We start from the raw sequence: 26,503 nt of genomic DNA, 5'->3' as shown, positions 1-26,503 counted from the left end.
AAGCTGACCCAAAGTCGTAGTATGTGGTTTAGCACTGTCTTGCTGAAATATCCAAAGCCTTACCTGAAAAAGATTTGATCTAAATAGGAGGATAAGCTGCTCTAAAATGTGTATATACCTTTAAACTGGGGTGGCTGTAGCTCAGGTGGCAGACCAGGTCAGCCAATAATCAGAAGGTCGGTGGTTCGATCCCAGGCTGCCTTCTGGCTGCATGCCAAATATCCTTGGGCAAGATACTAACCCCATGTTTGCCTACTGGTGGTGGTCAGAGGGCCCGGTGGCGCCTGTGTCCGGCAGCCTCGCCTCTGTCAGTGCGCCCCAGGGCAGCTGTGGCTACAATGTAGCTTGCCATTGCCAATGGGTGAATGACTGAATGTAGTGTAAAGCGCTTTGGGGTCCTTAAGGACTAGAAAAGCGCTATACAAATGCAGGCTATTTAAAGTGATAGCACCTTTCCAGATGTGAAAGCAGGACTAATGCTGTGTAAACTGTTGTTAAAAGAATATTGAGTGCTACACAGCGGTAAACATGTTACTAATATTTTTTCTTAAAATTGTACATTTTTATTTTTAAACAGTTTATTATGTGTCTTATTGTGAATAATCCTGGCATTCATCCCAGACTGTTTGGGAACTGGGGTTGTATAATCGGACTCCTACCCATCGGTCTGGCTTGTGCTCTGATCAGAATTAAAGTTTTAAACTGTACAGTAACAGTTCATTTGAGATTTTACAGTAAAGACTCCAGGATATTAGCGAGTGATCCCAAAACAAACTGCATGTTAGCTGGCACCCCCGCTCCTTTATGGCGTCTGACCGCTCTGTTCTGTGCTGTGTCTTCATCATCCCCATGAGCCATGCCACCAAATATAAATTCCAATAGAAAGAAATAAGCTTTTGACTATGGTGTTCTAATTAGACTAACATTATTTATGATTCACTGTCATAGCTACATATTTATTTCCACTACAGTTGTGAGAAACAGCCCATCCAACACTACCAAGGTTGAGTAGGAGTGGAATACCTTTCCTGTGTGCGTAGAGGACTGCTGGTGTGAACGGGAGTGGGCGATCCAGACATGTCGGATGGTGTGGAACACGCGGCATGGCCGTTTCTGTGCACCCTCTTAAAAGAACCATGGGTAATGTGATCCCTCCAGCCCACGCTTTCACCAGAACTACGGAGGCCATCTGACAGAGGATGGAAACAATGAAGCATTTTTACTAAAAATGACCTCAGTAAACAGCATCAGCTGTTACTTAGTTAATATGTTCCCAGCTGATTCTTATGCAAGTTCCCTGTAAAAACCCAGTCTGTGCTTAAGGCATGTATCAAGTTAAAACCAAATTTTCAGTGCATGCTGTTCCTCATTATTCCTACATTACTGAGTGTTTTTGTTTTAATGTGACTCACCAGTGTGTGAGTCAGAGCTGTATGACTGCTGTGAGTCTGGATGGTGATGATGGTGGTTGTGGTTATGCTCTGCTGGTCCGCTGCTATGGCCGCAGTGGCCCATCACAGCAGAAGCAGGAGGCAGCGGGGATGTGGACTCGGACTGGTAGCCTGAAGCGTAGCCCCTGCTCTCAGACGGCGAGGGTTGGTAAGGTGAGCAGGGGCACACCTGACGTGGTGTCTGGTAACCGCTGCTGCTGCTGTACTTCATGTCCAGGTGGGAATGAGCGTGGGACCTCGATGCCTCTGGATAAGCTGGGTGACCTGATGGCAAGGGGTCAAAGGTAAAGGCTAGAAGATCTTGGCCCTGTGGGCCATAGGAGGCTACGGTGGCTCTCCTGTGCCAATATTCAGCCTGTCTGTCCCTCTCCCACTGCAGCTCCGCCTCCCTGTCTCGCTCCCAGTGAAGGGACAGTTCTCTGCCTCGTCTCAGCCCTGGGTCCCTCTCCCAGTGGAGCTCTGACCCCCTGGGTAACTCCTCCCTCGTTCTCCTAAGCCCCACCTCCCTCTGATGAAGCTCCGCCTCTCTGTCCCAATGGAAGCTGTCGCCACGCTCCATCCTGAGGGTGTGATAGGCCGCCGAGTCCTCTCTCCTCATGCTGCAGTCTCTGCAGGGACAGCCAGGGGGCGGCAGACCATCCATTAGCATGATGTCATGGTAAGTAGGGCTGGTGGCTGGTTTCTGGTGCTGGTGGGGATGGTGGTGGCTGTGAGGTGGAGGAGGGTGGTGATAGGGTGTGTACTCATCTTCCCGATAGCAAAGGCGACCTGGGGCAGACATAGGGTGGTGATGGGGGTGGTTGTGAGCATGAGGGGTAAGGTCTGCTGATGGGTAAGGACAGGTATGACGTGATGACGGAGCCTCTGAGCAGGAGCGGTGCAGGTAGTGTGGCGAGCCACTCTGACGGTCCCACACCAGATCTGGAGGTGGGAGGGACTGGTGGGAGTGGGGGCTATAGTGTTGGCACAGATCCATGTGTGATGGTGGAGCAGCGGGGTTGGGGCTAGCTGAAGGAGGAGCCCCGTGATGGCCGTTGGTCCCTGGAGCCCGATCGAGGCAGTAGCCATTAGGCATGAGAAGGGTGCGGTCGCATCCTGGCTCTGCACAGCGCTGCGACCGGTAACCATCGCGGCAGGAACATGACCGACTGAGCCTCAGCGTCCCCGTTCTCTCAGACTGAATAGAATCTCCATCATCCAAAATGGCGGTCTCTCGCTCTCCATCTCGGCTTCCCTCGATGCCGCCGAGAAGACGTTCGAGCTCCTCCCTTTCCTGTCTGGTGGGCGGCGGTGGACGATTGGACTCCTCCTGATGGTCTGGATGGATAGAAGACTGGTTCAAATGGAGGGAATGTGCTGAAAGGCCAGAGTCAGAGCCTTGGGTGATGCGGTGATCGGGCCTGGTTTCTGCAGCTACTCCCCCTGCGATGCTGCCGTTGGCTGAGGTGAGAGAACCAGAGCCTGGACCTCGCCGCTTCTTTATCTGAGCGTAGAGGCTACCATCCAGAGGACCTCTGGTGTGGGCAATATCTACGACGCAATGATAGATAAACTTAGTTTTTAATCTCACAATAAACATCAGCTACTGTTGGAGCTTTAGTAGACTTAAGTATACTTGAACTCTGTCTTAATAATGGCTAGCACCATGAGTGCTGCTGTTAAAGGCTTCCACCGCTCCACCATGACGACTATGAAGACATCGGTTACCTTCCAGGCTATCCTGGTATCGCTGGTTAAAATTTTCATAGGAATCCCAGCGAATCACGGGGTCAGCGGTGTTGTAGTCCACTGTGACAGCCGGATCATTCTTGTGGTATTCACGGCCTGAGAAGACATATATTATCGTGTAGTTCTGTTCCTCAAAATATAATCAAAACATTTTTTTCCTTTTTGTAGGAGCCTATCCCAGCACAGGGCTAACAAACAAACAACCATTCATACTCACAGTCACACCTACGGGCAATTTAGAATCACCAGTTAACTTAACCCCACCAACTGTATGTCTTTGGACTGTGGGAGGCTTGATTATTTAATAATATCCCTCCCAGAAGAAACTGTGAACTAACCTTTGATCCGCTCTGGTCCGGAGGAGAAGACAAACTCCACTGTGGCATCAGATGGGAAACGCTCATCTGGGGAGAAGGAAAAAGGATATTCCACGTGATCAGGATAAATATTTTTGTTCCTAGCTTAAGAAATATATCCACAGTCTACAAATATACATGATGCATTGAGTTTTTCCTTTCCAGTCACCTTTCTCACTCACTATGTATTAACAGACCTCTCTGCATTGAATCATATCTGTTATTAACCTCTGTCTCTCTTCCACAGCATGTCTTTTATCCTGTCTTCCTTCTTTCACCCCAACCGGTTGCAGCAGATGGCCGCCCCTCCCTGAGCCTGGTTCTGCCGGAGGTTTCTTCCTGTTAAAAGGAAGTTTTTCCTTCCCACTGTCGCCAAAGTGCTACTCATAGGGGGTCATATGATTGTTGGGTTTTTCTCTGTATCTATGAAGCACCTTGAGGTGACTTTTGTTGTGATTTGGCGCTATATAAATAAAATTGAATTGAATTGAATTGAAATATCGGCGTAATCTCCACATGAGATCCAGATTCATGAAAGCATACTGGTGCTTTTGAGACATGTAGAGTATATCTAAAGGAAACAAACTGCTGCTTCAGGATATCAAATACACTAATGCGTTTCACAGATGTGTTTGGAGTTGTATTTACCCACAGTCGTGTGTTCATGTGTAACGGATCGACTGCCACAGAGCTTTAAGAACATGCTTCCACACATATTCTGTCATTTCAGGGGGAAAAAAAACGATGAGGAAATGAAGTAATGAGCATATTCATTATGGGCTTAAGCAGCAGATAAGCACTTATTAGATATGATTCAATCTCTCTGTGGGATATTTGGCGATGTACGGTATAGCACTGCTCACGCTCACTACCCTCTCCTCCAGCGAGCTGCTATTATGTCCTCAATGGGGATTAAGCTACTACTATTGTGGGATTTATTTAACCATGACATTAAGAAGCCAAACCGCTGTGAATATATTCCCACAATGCCAATTCAAAGAGCTGCTATTATGTCAGTTAGTTGTAAGTGGTGATTATCCAACCACTACTAACAAGTCGTGCCAGAGTGACAATTTCAAAGTATCCACAGAAGCAAAATCGGGCATGTAGGGAGCTTTATCATTTGTTTCTGAATGTTTAAAGTGAGATTATTTTTATACTATGCTAATTCCAAAAAGTTGGGATGGTGAAATTTCATAAACTCATATGGAGCATAAAACACACCTGGAGGAACTCTTAGCAACTAATTAGGTCAGTGGTTCCCAAACTTTTTTTGCTGGGCCCCCTTGATTGACACGAAAAATCTTTGCGCCCCCCTTCTCGCGCGCACGCGCGCACGCACGCACACGCACCAACACATCCTATAACCACACACACCCATATTTTGCTTTTATTTCACACCTCAAACATTTAGTAAACAATTAAGCAAATACAAGTAATCTGCAATAAATTACAGGTAGTAATAAAATAAACTACGAACTCTTTTACGCTGCGTCCACACCTACACGGGTATTTTTGAAAACGTAGCTGTTTCGTCCACGTAAACGGTGTTTCGAATCACCGAAAACTCAGATTTTTTAAACTCATTTTTTGCATTTACATGTGGACGAAGAATACAGAGTTCGTCACGCAACGTCAAAGGTATGCCTTTATTCACGTCACGCTGTGTGCACGTTATTTTTCACATGAAATGAATTGCAGAATGGCAGATAGAGACAAAATACTGTTAATCTGACTGTCTGCAGGTTTTACACGCTTACACACGCAGTTACTGTCCCTCTGTTTACAAAGGCAGAGCCGTCACGGTGTGATTATTTTACGTGTAGTTTTTTTTTTTTCATGTGTAATAATATTCAACATTGCTATAAATACATTTTTCAAAAAATGCCTCTCTTTGCAAAATGGGTTTAAAAACATAAAACAGCTGTGGGATCCTGTTTGTCCGTGATTTAAACAGCCCAGCGCTGCTCCCGATGAAGGGCAAACCAATCCTGCAGGGAGACCTACCTCGGCACTTGTGCAGGTAAAACCAAAGGGCAGATATGCTTCACCATATTTTCTAGTCTTTGGCTTAGAATGAAGTTGGTTTGGAAACATATTCAGCGATGCTTCATCTCCTGCTTTGCATTTCTGTGGGTGCCCCATGCTAGCAGTGTCCAAGCGTTTTGTCCCCCCCCTTTTTCATTCCGCGCCCCCCCTGCAATGGCTCTGCGCCCCCCCCTAGGGGGCAGGCCCCACACTTTGGGAAGGTCTGAATTAGGTTAACTGGCAACATGACAGTAACATGAATGGGTATAACAAGAGCTTCTTAGAGAGGCAGAGTTTCTGAAAAGTAAAGCTAGAAGTGGTTCAACAATCTGAAAGGCACAAACTATGGGACTTTTTTAGAATAACGTTTCTCAACATAAAACTGAAATCCGTGTAAATGTCATCATCTACAGTACATAACATCATCAAAATGCACAGAAATGTCTGTGTGCAAGGGAAAAGGCTGAATGTACATATTGGATAACAGTGATTTTTGGGCTCTCAGCTGACACTGCATATTATTGGCTCTTTTGCTATTATCAATATAATATAATACCTGCAGATTTTCTACTTATCAGTTCAGTTTCTCAAACTTTGGCCCATCAGGCGGTGCTCTACACACAGTGTGCACGGGCACCTGCAAGCTTAGAAGCTACCAAACACAAAACGCCAAAGAAATGTGATCCTGATCAAATTCAGTCAAGTGAAGCCAAGCAGAACTGACTGTACAGAAATCTGTGGATCCATTTGTCACGATTTCTATTTAACATCTTCATTCTTGAATCAATAATTTTAAAATATGCCACCTAAATTTTAATAATGTGGACTGTAAAGTCACTGAACTAAAAAACAGGCATACAGCTACAGCAAAATGTCTTTCTTTGAGCACAAAGCAAAGAAAAGTAAGCTTTATTTTAATGTGCAGCTAGTTTTGTGGCAGAATAGGCTGCATAGTCCAGATAAACAACATCTTTTATTTTCTTTTTTCTAAAATGAAAATTCCTGAATTTTAATTTTGCTTTAATTAGCTTAAATTTTAGAGTGCATGCACTTTTACTGAACTGCACATACTACATGTAGCTATGATAATCAGGGTTTTGAAACAGGTTCCTCTGAGTTGTTATGGTAACCTTCTTATAATCAGAGTGCTGTATTTAAATGCTAATCATTAATAATCATTAAATTAACACTGCCAACGAATTTCCCAGAGTGGTCCAGAGTGACGCACCAGTACACGCTTCGTCCAGCTCCCCTTTGCCAAACCACAGCTGGGATCCGTGGATGGTGCAGGTGTGGAACTGCAGTCTGAACACGGTGTCTCTGTCAGCACTTTGAGCTCGCCTGTGGTAGCACTTGACCTGCAGAGGGCAGCAGAGAGTGAGGAAAAAGAGCCGCAGAATAAAGTGCATGTGGGATAATGACAGCTTGGCGCAGTAAATAAAGGGATTTGTGTTCCACATGAGTGACACCTACAACTTTGGAAATGGCGGAGTGCACAAAACAAATTATGACTCCGTGTTAACAAAGGGAAAAGAAACTTTTCCAGACCAAAATGTATATTTTAGAGATTTTACCACAGTTGTTTCATGTTTGTTGAGCATTAATTAAGTCATTTAGTCATAATTCCACCCCCACCCATAACTGGGGGCTTCTGGTTGTCATTTCCTTCCCATATGACTCACCATGATGTCACCCTTTAACAGCAGTGCTGGTTCAATGGTCACACACAGTCTTCTGCCTCCAGTGCCTTGAAGGTCACTGTGGACAATAAAGGGTACACAAACGAGCCTGTTACGTATCCACGGAAAGCATGGGGGTGTAAGGAGTGTGAAAGATCGATTGTTTACACTTGTTTTATACTACCACAATCTGTGACCATGTTCTCTCAACACTTTTAAACCTAGAAAAAGCCTTGAGGTAAAAATGAAAACATGATAGTAGGTGGAGTAAAGGAGAAGAAACGCATCCCTTTACTCCCGTCTCTTTAATTACTCTGCGATGATGCTGAAACTTCAGTGCACGAAAGAAAACACCCCAGAGCAAACAAATACATTCAGCTTATCCGGGCTATCAGTTGGCCTCATGACAGAAAGATAGACTCACTATATGCCTGAAGTGTAGACCAACTGCATGGACTGGTAGATTTTCAAGAAGGGGTAGTAACCTGGAAAGAGGAGAGAGAGATTTTAGACATGGCAGGCACTATCAGCACGAAGACAGGAATGCGCTGACTCCTCGTGGACTCGATCATCAGATTAACATGTGTGGGTAGAGGCTGTATGTGACCGTGCATGTCATCTGCATTCAATAACACTGTCCCAGCACCTAGCCAAGAAAAACATGGCACCGCATGTGCATTTTATCTGCGTAAGGAAGCAGAGTGAGGACGGACTGGAGATAATCAGACAGGAGATTAGATACCTCAAGTCTGTTTACACCTTTCTCACTTGTATCTTAGCAAGTGAGAAAAGCGCAGCTGAGGCGGGGTGAACTGCAGTTCCTCCAATGGCCACTTAAGGCCATCCCCATTGACTACCATCGACCATAAAATGAACACAACTACAGCAACGATTCGGATCTCTTTAGCTAAACAAATATACATTTAGTATTTTATAATAATCCAGTTGGATTTTGTTTTGGCTTTGCTGAACTGGACCTCTCGACTACGTTTGCTCAGTTGACACCTTTTCAAGCACATGCCTTTTTTTTAAAAAATCTAAATAGACAGTAATGCTCAAACTGTTAAAACTGAAGCTTCAAAATGCAGAATCAAAATTCCACACTGAGTGAGAGATTTGGGGTTAAGAACAGGCAGAAATACATTTTTGATTCGGTGATTTGGTCAAAAAGTCAGCAAACACACCTCCTTCCCCCTGGAAGTTGGGGAGCGACGGGATGAGTACTTGATGAAGGAAGAGAGGGCTGCTGTTCATCTTGATCGCCCCAGACAGAAGGCCTCCAAAGTAATATATATATCTGGAATATAAAGAGGGATTATGAGAAGTTCTTATCATGGAAAATTACATTCACCACCTCTGAGGACAAATGATAAATGTAAAACAGCCGCTGAGCCATGCTGCTGTCAGACAGCCCCCAACAGTGGAGAGCCAGGTAAGAAAGCAGCAAGAAATATCTGACGCCGGCTGTGTGGACTCCACGTTTCCATTTCCCATCTGTCTTCTTGTCTCCAACACAGCTGGAAGTGATTCGATATTCCTGAATCAGTTGTCATTTCCTTGAGCTCTGTGTTGGCCTTTAATCGTAGTAAGACGTGAGTTTCTTTTAAAAGCATCTATGTGTGAAGCTGCACACTCAGCAGGCAAAGAGCTCAACTCAGCAGTTCTCCAAAAGAAGCGGGCAACCAGGTGACAAATATGAAAGGATTCTAATTCAATAAGAATTTTGCAGACAAAATAAAATTATTATGGTACTATGCTGACCTCAAATTGAATCTGTTTATATAATTGAAGGTAAAAATGACTGGGAGTGATACATTTTTCATTTTCTGAAGTAAGACAGCACAACATCAGAAAACCACCTTAAATCCAGTTACAGCATGTATATGGACAGTTTGTTGATTAGAAGTATGAAATGTTCCCTCTGTTTAAAGCGGACTGCACCCTACACAACTTCTGGCTCTAGTTTCTTTTTGTAAGCATACAGAAATACATGTTATATACACATAAAGATAAGTCAGAAAATGCTAAACTCTTTCCTGAAGTATTAACATTTTATTAAAGGGGACATATATGTAGAGTTTTGGTAGAGTAGTTCTAAATGATTCACACTTCTATATCTTATCAGGGCTCGCAAAATTTCAAAATCCCTGGTAGCCCTTCGGGCAGGGACTCTTCAGTTTTTGGTAGCCCAAAATAAATTTAAGTAGCTCGAATAAAAAAGAGCAATTTTTTGATTGATGTTTTGTTTCCTGTTTTGTTTCCTTTACAATATTATACATTAAAGTATAATATTGTAAAGGAAACAAAACATTAGTCAAAAAATTGTTGAAACACAAATTACAACATTGTATAAAAATTACAATCATCAACTCAAATACTTGGTTCTAATTGAACAGAAATTTCTATGAACTTGTAAGAACTGTGTAGAACATGAATCAGTCTGTGTCAGATCCTGAATTTGAAATTTCCACTGAAGTCACGGGTAAGAGGCAAGTGGAACCAAGATCGAGGCCATTTGCTTTTTGAAGTTTGCAAAGACTGCTAAATTGTGCCAGTGGTAGTTCACTCTTTGCAACATAGTACGCTGTTCTAAACAGATTTTCAGGTTTATTTTTAGTATGTTATTTGCAATTGGTGTTTGTTCCGGGAAAGATATTGCAGACTGAGCAATAATGCATTTCTTGCATTTCTCATGGGTTCTAATGGGGGCCTTTCTTAAAATGACTGGTCCCAGTAACAAAGGTGCTTGTCGACTCAGAAATCGAGGGAAAACCAACAACACACCCGGCAGAACATTGTGTTATTTACACGGGTGCACTTAAGTGGTCCGCATGTGCGCATTCGCTGTCAAAATAAAAGACGCGCACCAGATAAGAAGTAGCAACGCGCGTTTGCGTCCATATAAAAGGCTGTTTTTGTCCGCTAGAGTGGGATTTTCACGGCACATTCTGCACCACATCTCTGTGCGTTCATCATTTGTTTGAAGCCAGCTCACTTCCTGCAACCACTTTTCCGAGAATACGCGCTTCTTTTGTGGTTCGGACTCCTTCTGACGTTTCTTTGGAGGTGGAGGAACATCACAGTAATTGCTTAAAGGAGCTTCTTCAACATCTTTATGAGTTCTAAACAAATGTCTGTCCTCCTCCTGAAAATCTTATGTACGCAAACACGCGTTGCAACTTCTTATCTTGTGCGCGTTTTTATTTTGACAGCGAATGCGCACCTGCGGACCACTTATGTGCACCCCTGGTTATTTAGCTCGTCATATTGCAGCCACAGAAATTCTTTTGTCCATGAAACCATAAAGCTGCACTTTCTTTTTGCCTTATAGTCTGATTTGTCATAACTTTTCAGTTTTGTGGTAAGCTTTTCTTTGGCTGTCACTTCTTCACCCTGACCTGTCTTATTTGGCTCAGCAGAACTAAAATATATATCCTGCTGGTTTTACACACGCACTAACATAACGCTCAGCGATTCTCTGCGCGATCAACCTCTCACATGTTTAAGCTTGCTGCGGGAGATTTCACTTGTCATGTTTGCATAGTAAGCTAATGATTGCTAAGACGATGTCAGAGGAATTGGTGCGCAAATTATCGTCACTCACCAATCAGTGCTGTCGCTCTCTATACACAGTTCGCGCAATTGCAAAGTGAAAGCAAAAAACAAGCGCAAATTCAAACGCGATTTCAATATGTCACATATTGACAGTGGCTCACCGATGCCAATGACATAATTACCCAGCTACATTTCCGAAAGAATGCAAAAGCATTGACATACATTTTTCCTTCCTACGATAGCCCGACGGGCAGGGCAGAGATAGATTTTGGTAGCCCGACTGGAAAAATCGCTAGCCCCGGGACGTCGGGCTAGCGATTTTGCGATCCCTGCTTATGCTGGTTGGACCTTCCTGCAACCCATGGATTCTCCCTCTCAGTGAAATATCCCCTTTTAGCTCCTGTATCTTTAATCTAAACATAAGCTTCCTGAAGAGCTGCACCTGGTGCTTGGTAGGCGGGTGCTCTGTGCATGCTGCAGATAACTGTGTAAAAGTGTCAGCTCATCGCATCAGTAGAAGCCAGTATTCAGGGCAATCTGAACCCTGAGATCTTTGCTCACAGGGATTCATTTTATACAGGATTATTTGAGTATTTTGGGATGTAATTATTATTAACATCCAACACTGTAAAATTAGATATTTGGCAGAAAATAAGGAAAAACAAATGAGGTCCCCTTTAAAGTGTCTTGGGTAAGCGTACTTACTATTCCATGTCAAAGGGAAAGGATTATATTCCATCTAAGGAGCCAAATTCACTTTTTTATTCAACTTACAAGCTCCATCTTTCTTTCATTTCACCTTTTAAAATAATTTTCATACTAGGAAAAGCATGATTATTACTAACAAGATTGACAATAGCTGTGTTGTTCTATTTAAATGCCCAAAACTCTGACTGGGAGCCAGAAGCTGAGGCAGCTAAATGATATGGAGCTCTGATTCATTATATTATTTGTTGAGTTATAAATCCAATCCAGAATCCTAAAATACATTTCTTTCCCCTAGAGGATGGAAGGATGATGCATTTAATAACTTTAGTATGACGTGGGAAACCCACACTCACCACTTCTGCCCACCCCCACACCCTCTCATTTTCTACTCAGATCATCCCATGGCCTCTACCTGTTTTGGGACGGCTGGAGAGACGAGGACACCTTATCTTCACAGAACTTCCTCATGGCAAGAGTACTGAGAGCCTGGTCCGCCCTGTAGATGAATGCACAAATACACACACACACACACACACACACACACACACACTTTTAGCCAACAATTTCCATCATGGGATTTGCACCAGACTCGCTAGATGCCAGAAAGTACATGGAGAGGATACAGCTGGCATTGGCCACAGGATAAACCAGTTTCCACTGTTCCTGTGCAAAATCCGGAGGGCTTCATTTATCAAATGACTTATCATCCAAGTCTGAATGGAAATCTTTGTCCTCCACGTACATGAACCTGCACACATCAGCCTCACTGCTGGAATATGTTTAAAAGCATTTTAGGTTATGCATGTTTGAGTAGCTGAATTTAAGCCGAACATGTTTTTGCTCGTTGCTTCAAACTTTAAGTGCTGATGCATCGATGCTCCGATAATATTGCTTGTTGGGTACAAGCCTCCACTGCATGCGCTGCAGTCAGGGGTAGTAGCCCAAACAAAGAACGATATGGCAAAGTATTGCGATATTTTATGTTGCGATTTTATATCGATAGAGATACCAAATATTGACATTTAATTGAATACATTAAAATATTCTTAGTATAATATGAATCCGAGGGCACCAAATCCCTCAGATAATGTTAGTCGAGCAAATGTGGACTGACTGCAGTAGCTCAGAGACATTACAAGCACAACTCGAGGGAACTCGACTTTAATCGGCTGTCGGCTGGTTGTATTCCGTTATATTCTTAGAAAACGTGAAGGATGAAGAGCACAAATGTGATAATTACATGTGACTTTCTGTCCATGTAAACAACATGATATATGTGATTTTCAACCATTTATCACAGTTAATTGCTGTATCATCACAAACAGACTGCATGTAATAGCCAGCTTGTTCCCATTCAGTTGCAGACTGATAACAGACCAGTAGCAGACGGACTCCGACTTATGGCAAGATTTATGGCATGTTTTAGGTTTTATAATTTACAGCTGAATAAAGGTTATAAATAGCAATACTGCAATACTTGCAATAATGTTAAACATTGCAATAATATCAAATCGTGAGGGACGTGTGGTGGCAATCTGTCACAATCACAATACTCGATCACCACAGTCTGGGCCACAACATCCTAAAGGTAAAACAAAACAACCAAAACAAAGCAAGTGTTTCATGCAGCGGAGCGTATCAGTCATTGCGGCCCCTGCACATGATCTCTTTCCCCCCAAATGGAAGCCAGGACAGCACTCTTGATTGGAACATCTGGGAGCACAACTACACTGACCACTTTTAGACTATTTTAACTGTGTTTGTTTGCTTTTGGGAACTGAACGTAAACGGGTTATTGCCCCAGATAGTCTTTAACACATTAAATGTGCAGATACTCTGATTGCTCTGATTGTCTCTGACATTAACAAACACATACTCACCCTGCAGAGATCTTGCTGTAGTGCATGTAAGCTGCGATAATGACGCCAGTTTTACCTTTGTTACCCTGTAAGAGGAAGAGGACAAAGAAATGCTGATGATGTGCTGATCTCACCCTCAGGTGTTGTGGACAGCTGATTTTCACGCTTTATAAGGCCAGATGGTTTTAACTGATTTTTCATAGAAAAAAAAAAGGAGCAAAGCAGAAGAGCAGGACACATGGGAGTGTCACGGCGAGATGTGAAAAAGGCTGCTTGACTTCAAATTAAAAAGCTCCCTGTGGTGTTTTTTTCACACTGGTTGCTCTTTACTTCCTGACACATTCCAAAGACATTCCAGCTCCGAATTCCTGAAGTGACCCTTCCAGATCCCAGTAGGGAGGCTGCACCTCCACATGCTGAGCACAAATTAAAGCTTGTTTTGCACAGCAGATCTCTCAGTGGAGGACTTTTCATTGACAACAACTTGTTTATTCACGTCCCTGGCGTGATCTGCAGCTGGCAAAGGATTGCTTGTAGCTGGAATGTTCTGGAAAGTTGGCAGACCACAGAAGTAGTCTGGTTTTAGGATTTCAATTCGCCTGACCAAAACCAATAAATAAAACATCTAGACGAGGTCTGGGAGCTCAGACACCACCAGCATTAGCTGGTGACTGTTCAGTAATGGTCCAAGCGTTCAAATCACCACCTCTCTTCTGATTGGACGATGGAAAAGAGTCTCTAAATGATGTGCAAAGGCGTTGAAGTTAAATGTCAGGATGACAGAGTTTGATCTTAATTGCATGGTTAATTTTTTTTTTTACCATGGGTGGAAGGAGCTTATTGAATTATATGGTGCACTCTGCAATTTTGGTTTTAGTCAAGTTGTGTGAACAGCAGTATCTAATAAAGCGTTCTTTACGGAGCAATTATGTCTGATTAAACATGCACAAGCAAGCAAGAGAAATACTAAACTGTAACGTCACATGCCCAAAGGTCAGCTAGCCATTTGTTTCTATAATATTGCTGCACACAGTTTCGCAGGCTTTTTTTCAGGCATCTGGTAGTGTTGGGATCTGATACTGCTAAGTATAATTTGGATATGCTTCACTTCACTATTTCATCTTTATACTACTTCACACTTCTAGAATGGTGCGCTACAGCAGAAAACGTTTTCCTTTTGTTCATTAAATTAATTTGCTGAATCCTAATACTAGCTGCTGGTTGAGATTTTAGAATTCACAAATGCCGCTGATTTATAAATGTGGTGCACATGGATGGTAAGACCCAAGGTTTCCCCTGGAACATAACCCAAAGCATCACACTGCCTCCACCAGCTTGCTTTCTTCCCATAATGCATCCTGGTGCCTTGTGATCACCAGGTAAGTGACACACCTGAGCATCCACGCTGATGTCAAAGAAATGTGATTCATCAGACCAGCCCACCTACTTCCATTGCTCCAATGGAAGTAGGTGGGCTGGTCTGATGAATGGGCTGGGCTTCTACTCCACATGCTGTAATGATACATAAGTTCTGATGCTCACGTGTCCATTGTTGTGCTTTCTGAGATGGACCGGGGTCAGCACACAGACCCTGTCTGGTCTGCAGCTATGCAGCCCCATACACAACAAACAGTGATGCCCTGTGTATTCTGACACGTGTCTAACGGGATCAGCAGTAAACCTTTTGACAATTTGAGCTACCGTAGCACATCTGTTGGGTCAGACCACATGAGCCAGCCTTCACTCCCTGCATGCATCAGGGAAACATCAGTCATTACAGACACGTCGCATGTGCCTGTTTTAAAGCCTGGGAAACGGTGTGATGTCCGTCTGAGAAACCTCAGAGGGCCCCTAAAGTCTGACCTTGCAGTGTAAGACCACCACGTGCTGGGGGTCAGAGTTCAACCAGTTCTCCATGGCCTTGCATATGGCACAGATCTTATCCAGCGGTGGGGCGTGGAGGTCGGGCCAGCCAAAGTCGTGGACCTGATGGTGGGTGGAGACGGGAGAAGCAGATTAAATGAAAGTTTCTGAAGTGAATTCTTAACATGAAGAATTACAGGAAGTTCTACCTTTGGGTTCAGTCGGGTGATATCGTGGCGCCTTTCAGAAAGATTCAGGAGCTGAAAACAGAAAGGTTTGTTTTTTTTATATCATCACTACAGTGCATCACAGTAACAAGCTGTCATCACTATTTTATTATGGGCGTGACAGAAAAAAACAAACAGACTGCTTATTTGTGGGTTTCTATTTTGCTGCTTCCTGTGGCTATATGCCAAAGTGTCAAAGTGTATTGTGCAACAATGCTTCAAATGCTTCAAATGTATTTAGCTGAATGCTCCCAGGAGTAAACAATGTCTTGCAAAGGCTTCTGTACTTACGGTATAACTCAGCTGATGAGTGTATTGCATTTCTCTTCACTCACCAGAAACTTTTCCTGGTGTTTGGACTTGAGCATGGCAGCCACCTCCTTCAGGTTCAGCCGGTATCTCTGCTCTTCCAGCTTCGGAGGGAAGAAGACGGAGATGATCCTCTCTGTGATGTAGGTCAGGTCAAAGTCGTAGTTTCGTTCCATCACTCGCTCCATCACACGGTCCACGCTGAAACTCCTGGAGGAACCGAAAAGAGACAGCAGGGGTCAGTGGGTTGTTTGTGGTAGCTCAGCACAGACCCTCAGACGCACTCTGAAGAAGCTCCTAACTGGATGAATGGAGAGAAACCATCAAGTAAGAGAGAAACTGGGTAGTGCTTCACAAGCAGGTCACCCAATAAAAACATTTGTCTAAGGAACAGGTATAAGATGGTGCAAGTTTCAGAGCAAGCGGAGCGTTGTGCCAGTGTAGACATTTATTTGCATTTGTATTTAATGATTTCTGTAGAAACTTCCCCAACATGGAAAATGAATGAAATGGTGTTACCTTGGCAGGGTGTTTCTCTGTTTGGTGTAGGTTAAAGATTTGGTGGATCCCTGTAGAAAAAACAAATATGCAATAAGACACAGTCAAAGCTCATCTATACCTCATTACCACTTTAACAATGATGCACTTTGGGCCCTTTTTGATAATGATAACAAATGAGCAAGTTACTTATCTGTCCACATTGGATATGGACTACCCTCAAGTCCCTGAAGTTTGCCTTTCAGGGCTCCTTTGAAAGCTTGTTCATCTCTTCTGAACTCACAGTAAACTGGACACTCTCTAGTTGATCTTGTACACAGTAAGTTAAGTAAATTATAGTAAATTAAGATGTCAAATCATGTCATCGCATTGCCCCGTGCATTGTTTTAATGTTCCACTGGAGATATAATTTACACTGAGATAAAACGGCAGAGAGCAAAGGTATGGCATTAAAGTTGTGGAACCACGATCCTCCTTCAAGATTTCAGCCTAAAGCAAACATCTCCAGAACACAGACTGTACATAAAAGACGGTCACAACCACAGTGATTTCAGCCATTGGTTAGTGAGAGGTTTTGTTGCTGTGAACCTTAAAATTGAGCATTTTTGTGCTTTGTAAATTCAGCTGACAGGTGACGGTTGGATCTATATGGGAAAAATAGACACTACGGTAGTCCTTTGTGTCCATAATTTTGACCAATAATGTTACAAAATAAACATAATGTTTTATACATTACATATAATATGTTGCCACGGGTTTCTCTAGAACCAGACTTCTTGAAACCAAAGCCCCTTGATCGCTCTTTAGGTTTAAGGCACTTACCACGTTTTATTTACAGTCTATGGGATGAATTTAAAAAAATCTAATCTGCAGATTATTATTAACCCTTTCTTGTTCTGAGGCACTTTGATCCTTTGTTTGCACATTTACAAAGCTAAAATATGTCACAATGAAGAAGTAGGTTAAATCTGCCCAACACACTAGTTCTTTAAGGGATAAATCACTTTGAGCTCAATTACATTATACTTCATGGCCTTTAGTAAATGATGCAGCCTTTGAGTTACTGCTGTTCAAATCTGCCATCGCTCTCTCTTCGGTTTGTTTAGTATGTGATAAATCAAAATGAGTGAAGCCACAAACTTTTTATTCCTTGACAGGTTTGGACATTGCCCAGACAGACAGCTTGATACTGGCGGCGTGTAGGAAAAAGGGGGAAGATACAGAGAGAAAAAGCATGAGGGTTATGAGGAGGACGAGGAGAGCGCATGGAGGTCAAAGTATGCTCACCAGGTGTTGGATGTGTCGAGAAGGAGCCGTCCCTCTACGCTGCTGGATGTGAGGAAGGAGCGGTGATAGGATGAAGGTGAAGTGAACGAAGGCGAGAAGAAGTGGGGCAAAGGGAGGAGGTTGAAAGGAGGTGAGAGTGGGGAGAAAGGGGAGAGAAGAGGAGGCAATACAGAGGAATGAAAGGAGAGTTAATTAAACAAACAGACTCCCTAATAGGTAAACATTACTACTTCCTACATCAACTCTTTTTTTTTTCCTCTTGTGGACTGAAATCCCACAGAGCTTGAGGAATGAGCACTAACTGGGCTGAGGGCTCAGCTTCCCAAAAGGAATTCAGCAAGAGGAAACCATACCGTGGTTTTGGGGAGCCATGCCTCCTAACTATGGACAGACAGGGTGGGAAAAGTTTCTTTTGAGGAAAAGAAATGAGGAAATGGAGGGGACTTACCAGATCATTGGAGGGAGCTGGGGTGCATGCAGAGGTCACCTAGAACACACAAATGCAGACACATCTGAATACATGAATGACACACATGCCCACACACACACACGCCCACACACACACACACACACAAAGAGAATAAAAAAGCAACAAAACCAAACATCCTTTTCGCTTGAGGACAGAGTGATGAGGTCGGACGTGGGAAGCAATTGCTTCCTAAAACAAGATGATAGGGAGGAAAATCCACAAATAAAACTGAGAAGCCGTTAAGTAGAAGCTGGAAGGTTTACAATGATACAGTCCACTCATACACAGCATCTGTATTTAATATGAAGATTAAGCTGCGACATGATTAGTCCCATGACTGCCAGGCTATGTTGCCCATCAAGCTCTACACTTACATTTCCATTTTGGTTTTTGCAAATTACAAACAAAGACATAATGAAGGTTTGTGAAAAGTATTAAAATTGTACTCGAGAAGATGTAACGTGCATCACACTCAAGATCCACACAATTAAAATCCTATTTAACATTCTCACAGTCAGTTATATACCGATATGGCCGCTGACAGACGACATGACTAACACTGATTATCTCTTCATCATGGCACCTGTTAGTGGGTGGGATATAACAGAGAGCAAGTAAGCACTTTGTCCTCAATGTTGATGTCTTAGAAGCAGGAAAAACAGACAAATGTAAGGATCTGAGCAGTGGTCACTGACTGCAGTGTTTAGTGTCTATCACAAGTGGTCCAACGAAGGAACATTGGTAAACCAATAACAGGGTGATGGGTGGCCAAGGCTCACTGATGCATATGGGGAGTGAAGGTTGGCGCATGTGATCCGATTTGAGCTACTGTAGCTCAAATTGCTGAAAGAAATAACAAATAAAAATGCTAGTTCTGATAAAAAGGCATCAGATTATACAGTGTATCACAGTTTGTTGCGTATGTGGCTACATAGCTGTAGACCAGTCCATGCTACAACCTGTCCACCACTAAAGGCACCATCAATGGGCACGAGGGCATCCGAACTAATGCAAAGGAAGAAGGTTGCCTGTGTGATGATCTGGTCTGCCACAAAGCAGATATAGTTCAGGAATAGCTTGAGAAGCACACCAATGAGTGTGAGGTGTTGAGTCTGTGCCTTGATTGGTTTAGGGCTGTTTTGGCAGCATAAAGGGGACAAACACAACACTTTACACAACTTGTGCATTCACCCATTTACACAATCACATTTTCTTTGTGCTTTCTAACTAGCATTCACACTCCGATGGATGCATCGGAGAGCAATTTGTATCTTGCCCAAGGATATTTGGCATACAGACTAGGTGAAGCCAGGAATCGAACCACCAACCTTCCGATCAGTAGATGACCTGCTAAGGTGATCAAATTCTTGCTTTTCACTAATTTAGTAACATTTTTTACGACTGGATGTTAACTAGTGAGCAAGCAGCTTAGTACATTATTTAATGGCTATAACTAAACAAACAAACAGAAAAGCTAGACTGAAAAACTAAAGCATGCTAAAGAGGTACGAGCGAGAGCCTGCTGACAGACTACATCACATTTTGGTATAAGGATAAATCTACCAACAGAGCCTTCCTGCTATTATAAGAACATCTCCCTCCAAGGTCCCTGTGTGAGTCCACTTTATTATCAAGGATCATCCAGCACATAATCTCTTCTCCTTATTACCACCAGGCAGGCTGGAACAGCAACGGTTGTTATTGCTGAGCCATCACGCTCCTCAGCCGACGTTGTGGTCAATTACTTATGAGAAATAAAACTGAAACTCAGCTGTGCCTCAGAAAGGTTTCATTATGATGAGAAGGGGTCTCTGACCATCGTGATGAGGCAAAACTGTTTTGCAATCTTAGAGAAGAAATAATGTCAACAGGACTTTGGATCCTTAATCAACAACAAACCAACTCGGTATTCTTGTGAAAGAACATGTAACTGCCCAAACAAGTCCCACATTTTAATTAGGTGTTTAAATGTATTAACCACGACGGGGAGAACTGCCCGTCCTATTTTAAGATCACTGATATCACGCAGGATGCAAAGACAAAACCAATGCACATGATAAACACAGCACAAGATCGAGATGTCCTTGAGTGCTGAGTAATTACATGAACAACTCGTTTTTGAGAGTGTGTTTACAAAATGTGAAGCATGTGCAAACGCGAAGCCAGATATCCTGGCTACACAGCTGGAGGAGCACTGAGACAGAAACGCACACACACACATCTGATTCCCATGTCTGTTATGGGCCTACAGGTCAATGAACTGTGACCAAAGGAAGCAGGGGCTGAACAGCAGCCCTAATGAAGGGGGCTGAGGGCCACAGTCAAGCTTACGTAACGTACGACAACACGTGTGCACGCACACACATACGCAAAAGGCAATGTTCCACCGAAAGAGCCCTTTTTGGACTGTTTATTTGGACACAGGAAAAGGGCAAGGGCTTGTGTATATCTCATTGTGCACAAAGGGGAAGTTACACAGGCCCTGAACCCAGGGGGCGTGTCACCGCAGTGCCTATGTGCTGCGGAGTTTGTGTTAGGCGTTCTTTCTTTAGAATAAAGTGCAGTCTCTTAGTGTTGCCTGTGTGTGACACAGACATCAGCAGGAAGGCAGAGGAGCAGACAATGAGCTAAATTGAGGGACAACGTTGCTTGATAAGTTGCAGGAAACTGGTTCAGGTTTAACATTGGCTATCAAATGACTAACTGGACAATGTTCCTGTATGACTCACTCTAAGAATTAATGTTTCTTTTCCATGTCCACAGGGGACTGAATCTCAGATCTTTTCCTGTGTACTTTTTTAAAGCTGAGTCTGAACCCACTGCATCAAAAGGCAGAGTTTGGGCTGGGCCAGGATCTAATTTCTCTTAATTCCCTCTGGCTGGTGAAGGTCAGTTTCATTTTAAAAGAGTCTTTTTTCCCTTTTTTTCCTCCCCCAACTAGAGCAAGTGAAGCAGCACATTTTCTACTGTGTGGTCCATTCTGCTATTCTTAAATAACACGAAACAGTCTTCTTACAGCCCCAGTCAAATATACCTTTGGCTCTCACGTGGAAGAGAAATGATTCTTTTCATATTTTATCAAATTCTCTTTTTGGGACATATTCTAAAGCGTTTAAGATTTGTACACCCCTTCCTTTGGGCGTGGGTTTGAACTCAGGGTCAACGTTCAGGGCTCAAAATTTAGGCTACTATGAAAGTGCCAAAAAAAAAAAGCGCCATATCTGAAGGCTTAAAAATCTAGTTCATATGTCGGTCATTTTTTTTTTTAGATACAGGGCTGAACAAGAAGATCTGAGATCTGTACTCTCACACAACTCTTCCATAAATTTCTTCCTGTTGATGGATATGGATGTTAGTATTTGTTTTTAGATGAATGGATGTAAACAGTGAAAAGAATCTGTTAATATATTCTATCCATTCCTCCTCTTTTGCTTCTCGTGGGGGAGCTGGAGCCTATCTCAGCAGCCAGGTGCACCTTGGACAGTCTATTGCAGGGCTAACACAACCATTCAACGAATCACCAGTTAACCTAACCCCACTAACTGCATGTCTTTGGACTGTGGGAGGAAGCCAGAGCACCTGAGAGATCCCCTACAGACACGGAGAGAAGATCCAAACTCCACACAGACAGATTCTGGTTGAATGGTGGATTCAAACCCAGGACCTGTGAGGCAACAGTGCCAATCACTGCACCACCGTGCCCTATTACAAATTACTTTATTTTTTTGAATAAGTGACTCACATTCTTTATGTGATGAGTCATTTTAAGCACGAGGCCTGACCAAACTGTACTGTCCACACATTTGCTCAGTTTTTCGTACATTTCAGACACTGTCCATAATTCAGTCTCATAATGCAGAAGCTGACAGTCGGTAGGAGGGAACAAGATGGTATTACTGTTACCATAGCAAGTGTCCGTAAGCTGTTTAGGTCTGACGCTGGAAATTTGGGGGAATTCTGCAGAAATTATGATCTATAACATGAAAGACCATGAAAGGATCTTTAATATGGTCGAGCCAGTATTATACAGTACAAATGTTGTGCATCTATTCACGTTATGTAATAAAATGCAGTACAGTAGTTCCATCTCTTCTCATTAGATCATCATTCAAATATCAAATTATACTTTAATCGCTTGAACGTGACGTCCAACGAGTAATGCCACAGGTTTAAAGGAAGATATAAAATTGTTGCTGTTACTGGAACAAAAAAATGAATAAAAAATAAAATAAATTTAGTAGTTCAACAAGAAAATCAAAGCCTTATGGGATCATCCAATGCTTCCAGTTTGCAGTCCTGGAAGTGATCCACACTGTTTCAGATTTCCATTTGTTATGACTACAGTTGCTCGATTTTCACCCCGCACCCTTTAGTGCTTTTGTTTCTCAAAGCAGGCTGTACCTCGCTTTGGCGCTTGCGCACTGGTTATCGACTTTTCAAAACCATTTTCTCAGTTTTTAGCCCTCTGCATCCCTCTCTCCCCCAGTGCCCAGTGAAGGGGCCTGCTGAGGGTGGCTGCTAAGCCAGAACAAACACACCACACCGCACCAGATTCCATCTCCCTAGGCCAACACTTACGCACAAACTTCCTGCTAACAGACCTCCACCCATCACTTCGTTTCTCTTTTCATCCTTCTTGCATCGCTTTTCTCCTACCTTGTTACCTTCTTATCCGCTCATTTATCTCCTCTTCCTTCTTTTCCTTTCTCAGCTTGCTCCCTTTATTTTCCACGCTTATTCACTTCCCTCTTTACGGTTTTGTTTTTCTTCTGCTTCCCTTTTCTTTTGGTCCATATCTGTTTTCCTCTCCAGCTTTTTAACTTCTTCCTTTCTCTTTCCTCTGTTTTTCTCAGTTCTACTCGATCAACTTTCTTCTAATCGCAGACTTTCTTCCCTTGGATATCCTCTCACATTCCTGGTGTTTCCTTCCTTTTCTTCTCTAATCTGTTTCTGACAAAACCCTTCCTGTTTGTCTTCCTCTCACATCTCAAACTTCCGTGCCTCCAACTACTTTAATTGGAATCGTTTTATTCCCTGCACCCTGCTTCTGAACTTCTGACTTTCTCACATCTTTACAGTCCTTGTCTTTGTGTGTTTGAAGCAAAGGAAAATCATAACGAGTGACAAATGTTATTAAAATGACAAAAATCAATATGCCTACTCTGTCTTACTAATATACTTGCTCTCTGTACTCTATCATGTACACACACTCAGTGAAACGCTGCCTGTTGTTTTGCCTCTGCTGCCTCTTTTCAAATGTGTCCAGCTGATGATGTCCAGAAACCTCTGACCTCCATAACCCTCTCCACCATCTCCTTCTGCTAGCTCTCCATCCTCTTTTTGCCTGTAGTGGCCCTGACTCCTAAACTTCCCAACTTGCCCTTTGATCCATCAAAGCCAGAAAAAACATACCGTATTTCCCGGACTACAAAGCGCACCTGAATATTAGCCGCACAAGCTAAAAATCAGGGGAAAATCCTGTTTTATACATACATTAGCCGCACCTGACTAAAAGCCGCAGGTGTTTCAATGTTGACTTATCATATGTAAGAGAATATGCACAAAGGGAATTGTCAGGAAAGAGATGGCTGTTTGGAGACACACCCCTTTTATTAATATTTTGAAAAACAAGTTAGAATAGAATAGAATAGAATAGAATTCAACTTTATTGTCATTGCACATGCACAGGTACAGGGCAACGAAATGCAGTTTGCATCCATCCAGAAGTGCTTTAGTGATATAGATATATTACAATATATATTAGCAATAATATAGATATGTAAGTATGTTACAGAAATGGGTCTATTATGGTATGTTATAATGTACACGGTATGAAGTATGTTAGGAATATTCTATAACTATAAGTATGTACAGGCTGTAGTGAGTACAAGCTATGTACAGCTATGTACAGGCTATGAACAGGATATAAATATGAAAATAAAAACTATACAGAAATCTGAGATATACAGTTATACAGAAATGTGAACTATGCAAGTTATAAACAGTTGTAGGATTGTAGGATTAAAAATTATCGTATGATTATTTACACAGAACTATACAGTAGTGCAGTTAAGATAAGTGAGATATGTGGATAATTTCTACAGAGGCTATATAAAGTGCTAGTGATTGTGAATGGTGGTTCAGTCCATGTTATTATTGTGTGTTTGAGGGTACGGTTGTCCATTGTGTGTGTGTGTAGGTGGTTGTGGGTGTGTGTATGTCCAGTCCATGAGTTTAACGTGGGTCAGATGTCAGGAGGCAGAGTTCAGGAGTCTGACAGCTGTGGGGAAGAAGCTGTTCCGGTACCTGGTGGTCTTAGTCCGGAGGCTCCTGTAGCGCCTCCCAGAGGGCAGGAGGGTGAAGAGTCCATGTGATGGGTGACTGGGGTCTTTGATGATTTTCCCAGCCCTTTTCAGACACCGCTTCCTGTAGATGTCCTTTATGGCAGGAAGTGGTGCTCCGGCGATGCGCTGGGCAGTTTTCACGACCCTCTGCAATGCCTTCCGGTCCGAGGCAGAGCAGTTCCCATACCAGACTGTTATACAGTTGGTCAGGATGCTCTCGATGGTGCAGCGATAGAAGTTCACCAGGATGTCTGAGGACAGGTGGTTTTTCCTCAGAGTCCTCAAGAAGAAGAGGCGCTGGTGAGCCTTCTTGACCAGCTTGGAGCAGTTGGTCGTCCAGATGAGATCCTCGGAGATGTGGACTCCCAGGAACTTGAAGCTGCTCACACGCTCCACAGCCGTCCCCTTAATGTGGATGGGTGGATGTGGGTCAGCATTCCTCCTGTAGTCCACGATGAGCTCCTTGGTCTTCTCTGTGTTAAGCAGCAGGTTGTTTCTGTCGCACCACTCAGCCAGACGATCCACCTCCTCCCTGTAGGCGGCCTCATCGTTGTCACTGATGAGGCCAATCACCGTGGTGTCATCTGCAAACTTAATGATGGTGTTGGAACCATCAGCAGGTCTGCAGTCGTGGGTGAAGAGGGAGTAGAGGAAAGGGCTCATCACACAGCCTTGTGGTACACCGGTGTTCATTGTGATTGTAGATGAGCAGTGGTTATCCAGCCGGACATGTTGGGGGCGGTTGGTCAGGAAGTCCAGTAACCATTTGCAGATGAGGGGACTGATGCCCAGGTCTGTCAGTTTTCTGATGAGTTGTGAGGGGTGGATTGTATTGAATGCTGAACTGAAGTCTATAAACAGCATTCTGGCGTAGGTGTTGTTGTTGTCCAGGTGTGAGAGGACAGAGTGCAGTGCGATGGAGACTGCATCCTCTGTGCTCCTGTTCTGGCGGTATGCGAATTGGTGGGGGTCCAGGGTGGGGGGGAGACAGGATTTGAAGTGTGCTAGGACCAGCTGCTCTAAGCACTTAGTGATGATGGGGGTGAGTGCTACTGGGCGGTAGTCATTGAGGCAAGATGGGTTGGAGTTTTTGGGTATCGGGACGATGGAGGTGGATTTGAAGCAGGCCGGTACCACAGCGTGGGCCAAGGACAGGTTGAATATGTCTGCGAGCACTCCTGCAAGCTCCCCAGAACACGCTCTGAGAACACGCCCGGGGATGCCATCAGGACCTGCAGCCTTATGGACATTGATCCTGCTCAGCACCGCTCCTACATCGGTGGGGGAGAGAGTCAGAGGTTGGTGGTCTGGCGTCATGTCTGTTTTGGTTGTGGTTGTTGGATTCCCTCGCTCAAAACGAGCATAAAAGTTGTTGAGCTCGTTGAGGAAGGAGACATCAGAGGATGCGGGGGAGGGTTTGGTGGTCCTGTAGTCTGTAATGGTCTGGAGTCCTTGCCACATGCGTCGGGGGTTGGAGTTGGAGAAGTGTTCTTCTACCTTCTTTTTGTAATGGTGTTTGGCTTTTTTGATGCCCTTCTTTAGATTAGCCCTGGCTGTACTGTAGGCGTGTGCTATGTGTGTTATGGGTACATATTTGCATAACTTTTTAGGTATATGTACAAGTAGCGGTAATTACAAGTACGAAACATGTACTGTGCTTCATAAATGAGTAACAAATGTAGTACATAACAATAACCTACAGCACACCAGAAAAATAGATTCGGACTACCTTTTAGGCTCAAGTGCAGTGACACGGCTTTAACAAGAAGAAAAGTCAGTCATTCACCACCATCTTCCTGCGCACTAAAACCACCAAAGTCCTCTTCTCCAGTGTCGGATACGAACAGGCTCAGGATGGCTACGTCATCCACTCTCCGCTTCTCTCCTTCGTTGTCACTTTCAAAACCAAACAAATCCTCGTTGTCAGTGTCAGAGTCAAACACCCTCAGAAGGGCCGTGGCGGTGTCCTCCTCTCCATCATCCAGCAGTCCAGCCCTTCGAAATCCGTTGGTGATCATGGATGTTTTCACACTTTTCCACGCTGTCAGATTCCACCGGTGGAGTTGAGCATAACTTGCTTTTCGCAAGTTTATTGCCGCTCGTCATCCACGCTTCCCGCTGAACGTGTAGCGCTACTTTGAA

At 43.5% G+C, this 26,503-nt stretch overlaps 1 protein-coding gene across 4 annotated transcripts in view; it reads right to left on the bottom strand.

The window, feature by feature from the left end:
• The window catches only part of tns2a (tensin 2a), a 62,303-nt gene that overhangs the window by 6,355 nt on the left and 29,445 nt on the right, over window positions 1–26,503 (bottom strand). For 3 of the 4 annotated variants that reach the window (XM_087833420.1, XM_087833421.1, XM_087833423.1), the window contains exons 4-19: window positions 17,997–18,035; window positions 17,549–17,590; window positions 16,283–16,332; window positions 15,790–15,973; window positions 15,437–15,487; window positions 15,228–15,350; window positions 13,386–13,450; window positions 11,918–12,001; window positions 8,427–8,539; window positions 7,667–7,727; window positions 7,246–7,321; window positions 6,792–6,921; window positions 3,518–3,583; window positions 3,159–3,275; window positions 1,413–2,981; window positions 1,024–1,189 (exon numbers count right to left, since the gene is read on the bottom strand). In XM_087833420.1, coding sequence (XP_087689546.1) covers window positions 1,024–1,189; window positions 1,413–2,981; window positions 3,159–3,275; window positions 3,518–3,583; window positions 6,792–6,921; window positions 7,246–7,321; window positions 7,667–7,727; window positions 8,427–8,539; window positions 11,918–12,001; window positions 13,386–13,450; window positions 15,228–15,350; window positions 15,437–15,487; window positions 15,790–15,973; window positions 16,283–16,332; window positions 17,549–17,590; window positions 17,997–18,035 — 2,936 coding nt within the window. The remainder of the gene's footprint in view (window positions 1–1,023; window positions 1,190–1,412; window positions 2,982–3,158; window positions 3,276–3,517; window positions 3,584–6,791; window positions 6,922–7,245; window positions 7,322–7,666; window positions 7,728–8,426; window positions 8,540–11,917; window positions 12,002–13,385; window positions 13,451–15,227; window positions 15,351–15,436; window positions 15,488–15,789; window positions 15,974–16,282; window positions 16,333–17,548; window positions 17,591–17,996; window positions 18,036–26,503) is intronic. The other variant, XM_087833422.1, reaches the window with a different exon arrangement.

The sequence above is a fragment of the Neolamprologus brichardi genome, chromosome 20 (assembly GCF_056152115.1).
Source record: "Neolamprologus brichardi isolate AB-2024 chromosome 20, ASM5615211v1, whole genome shotgun sequence".
Classification (NCBI taxonomy): Eukaryota; Metazoa; Chordata; class Actinopteri; order Cichliformes; family Cichlidae; genus Neolamprologus; species Neolamprologus brichardi.
The sequence above is the reverse complement of the archived record's forward strand: the minus strand, read 5'-3'. Positions and strand labels throughout refer to the sequence as shown.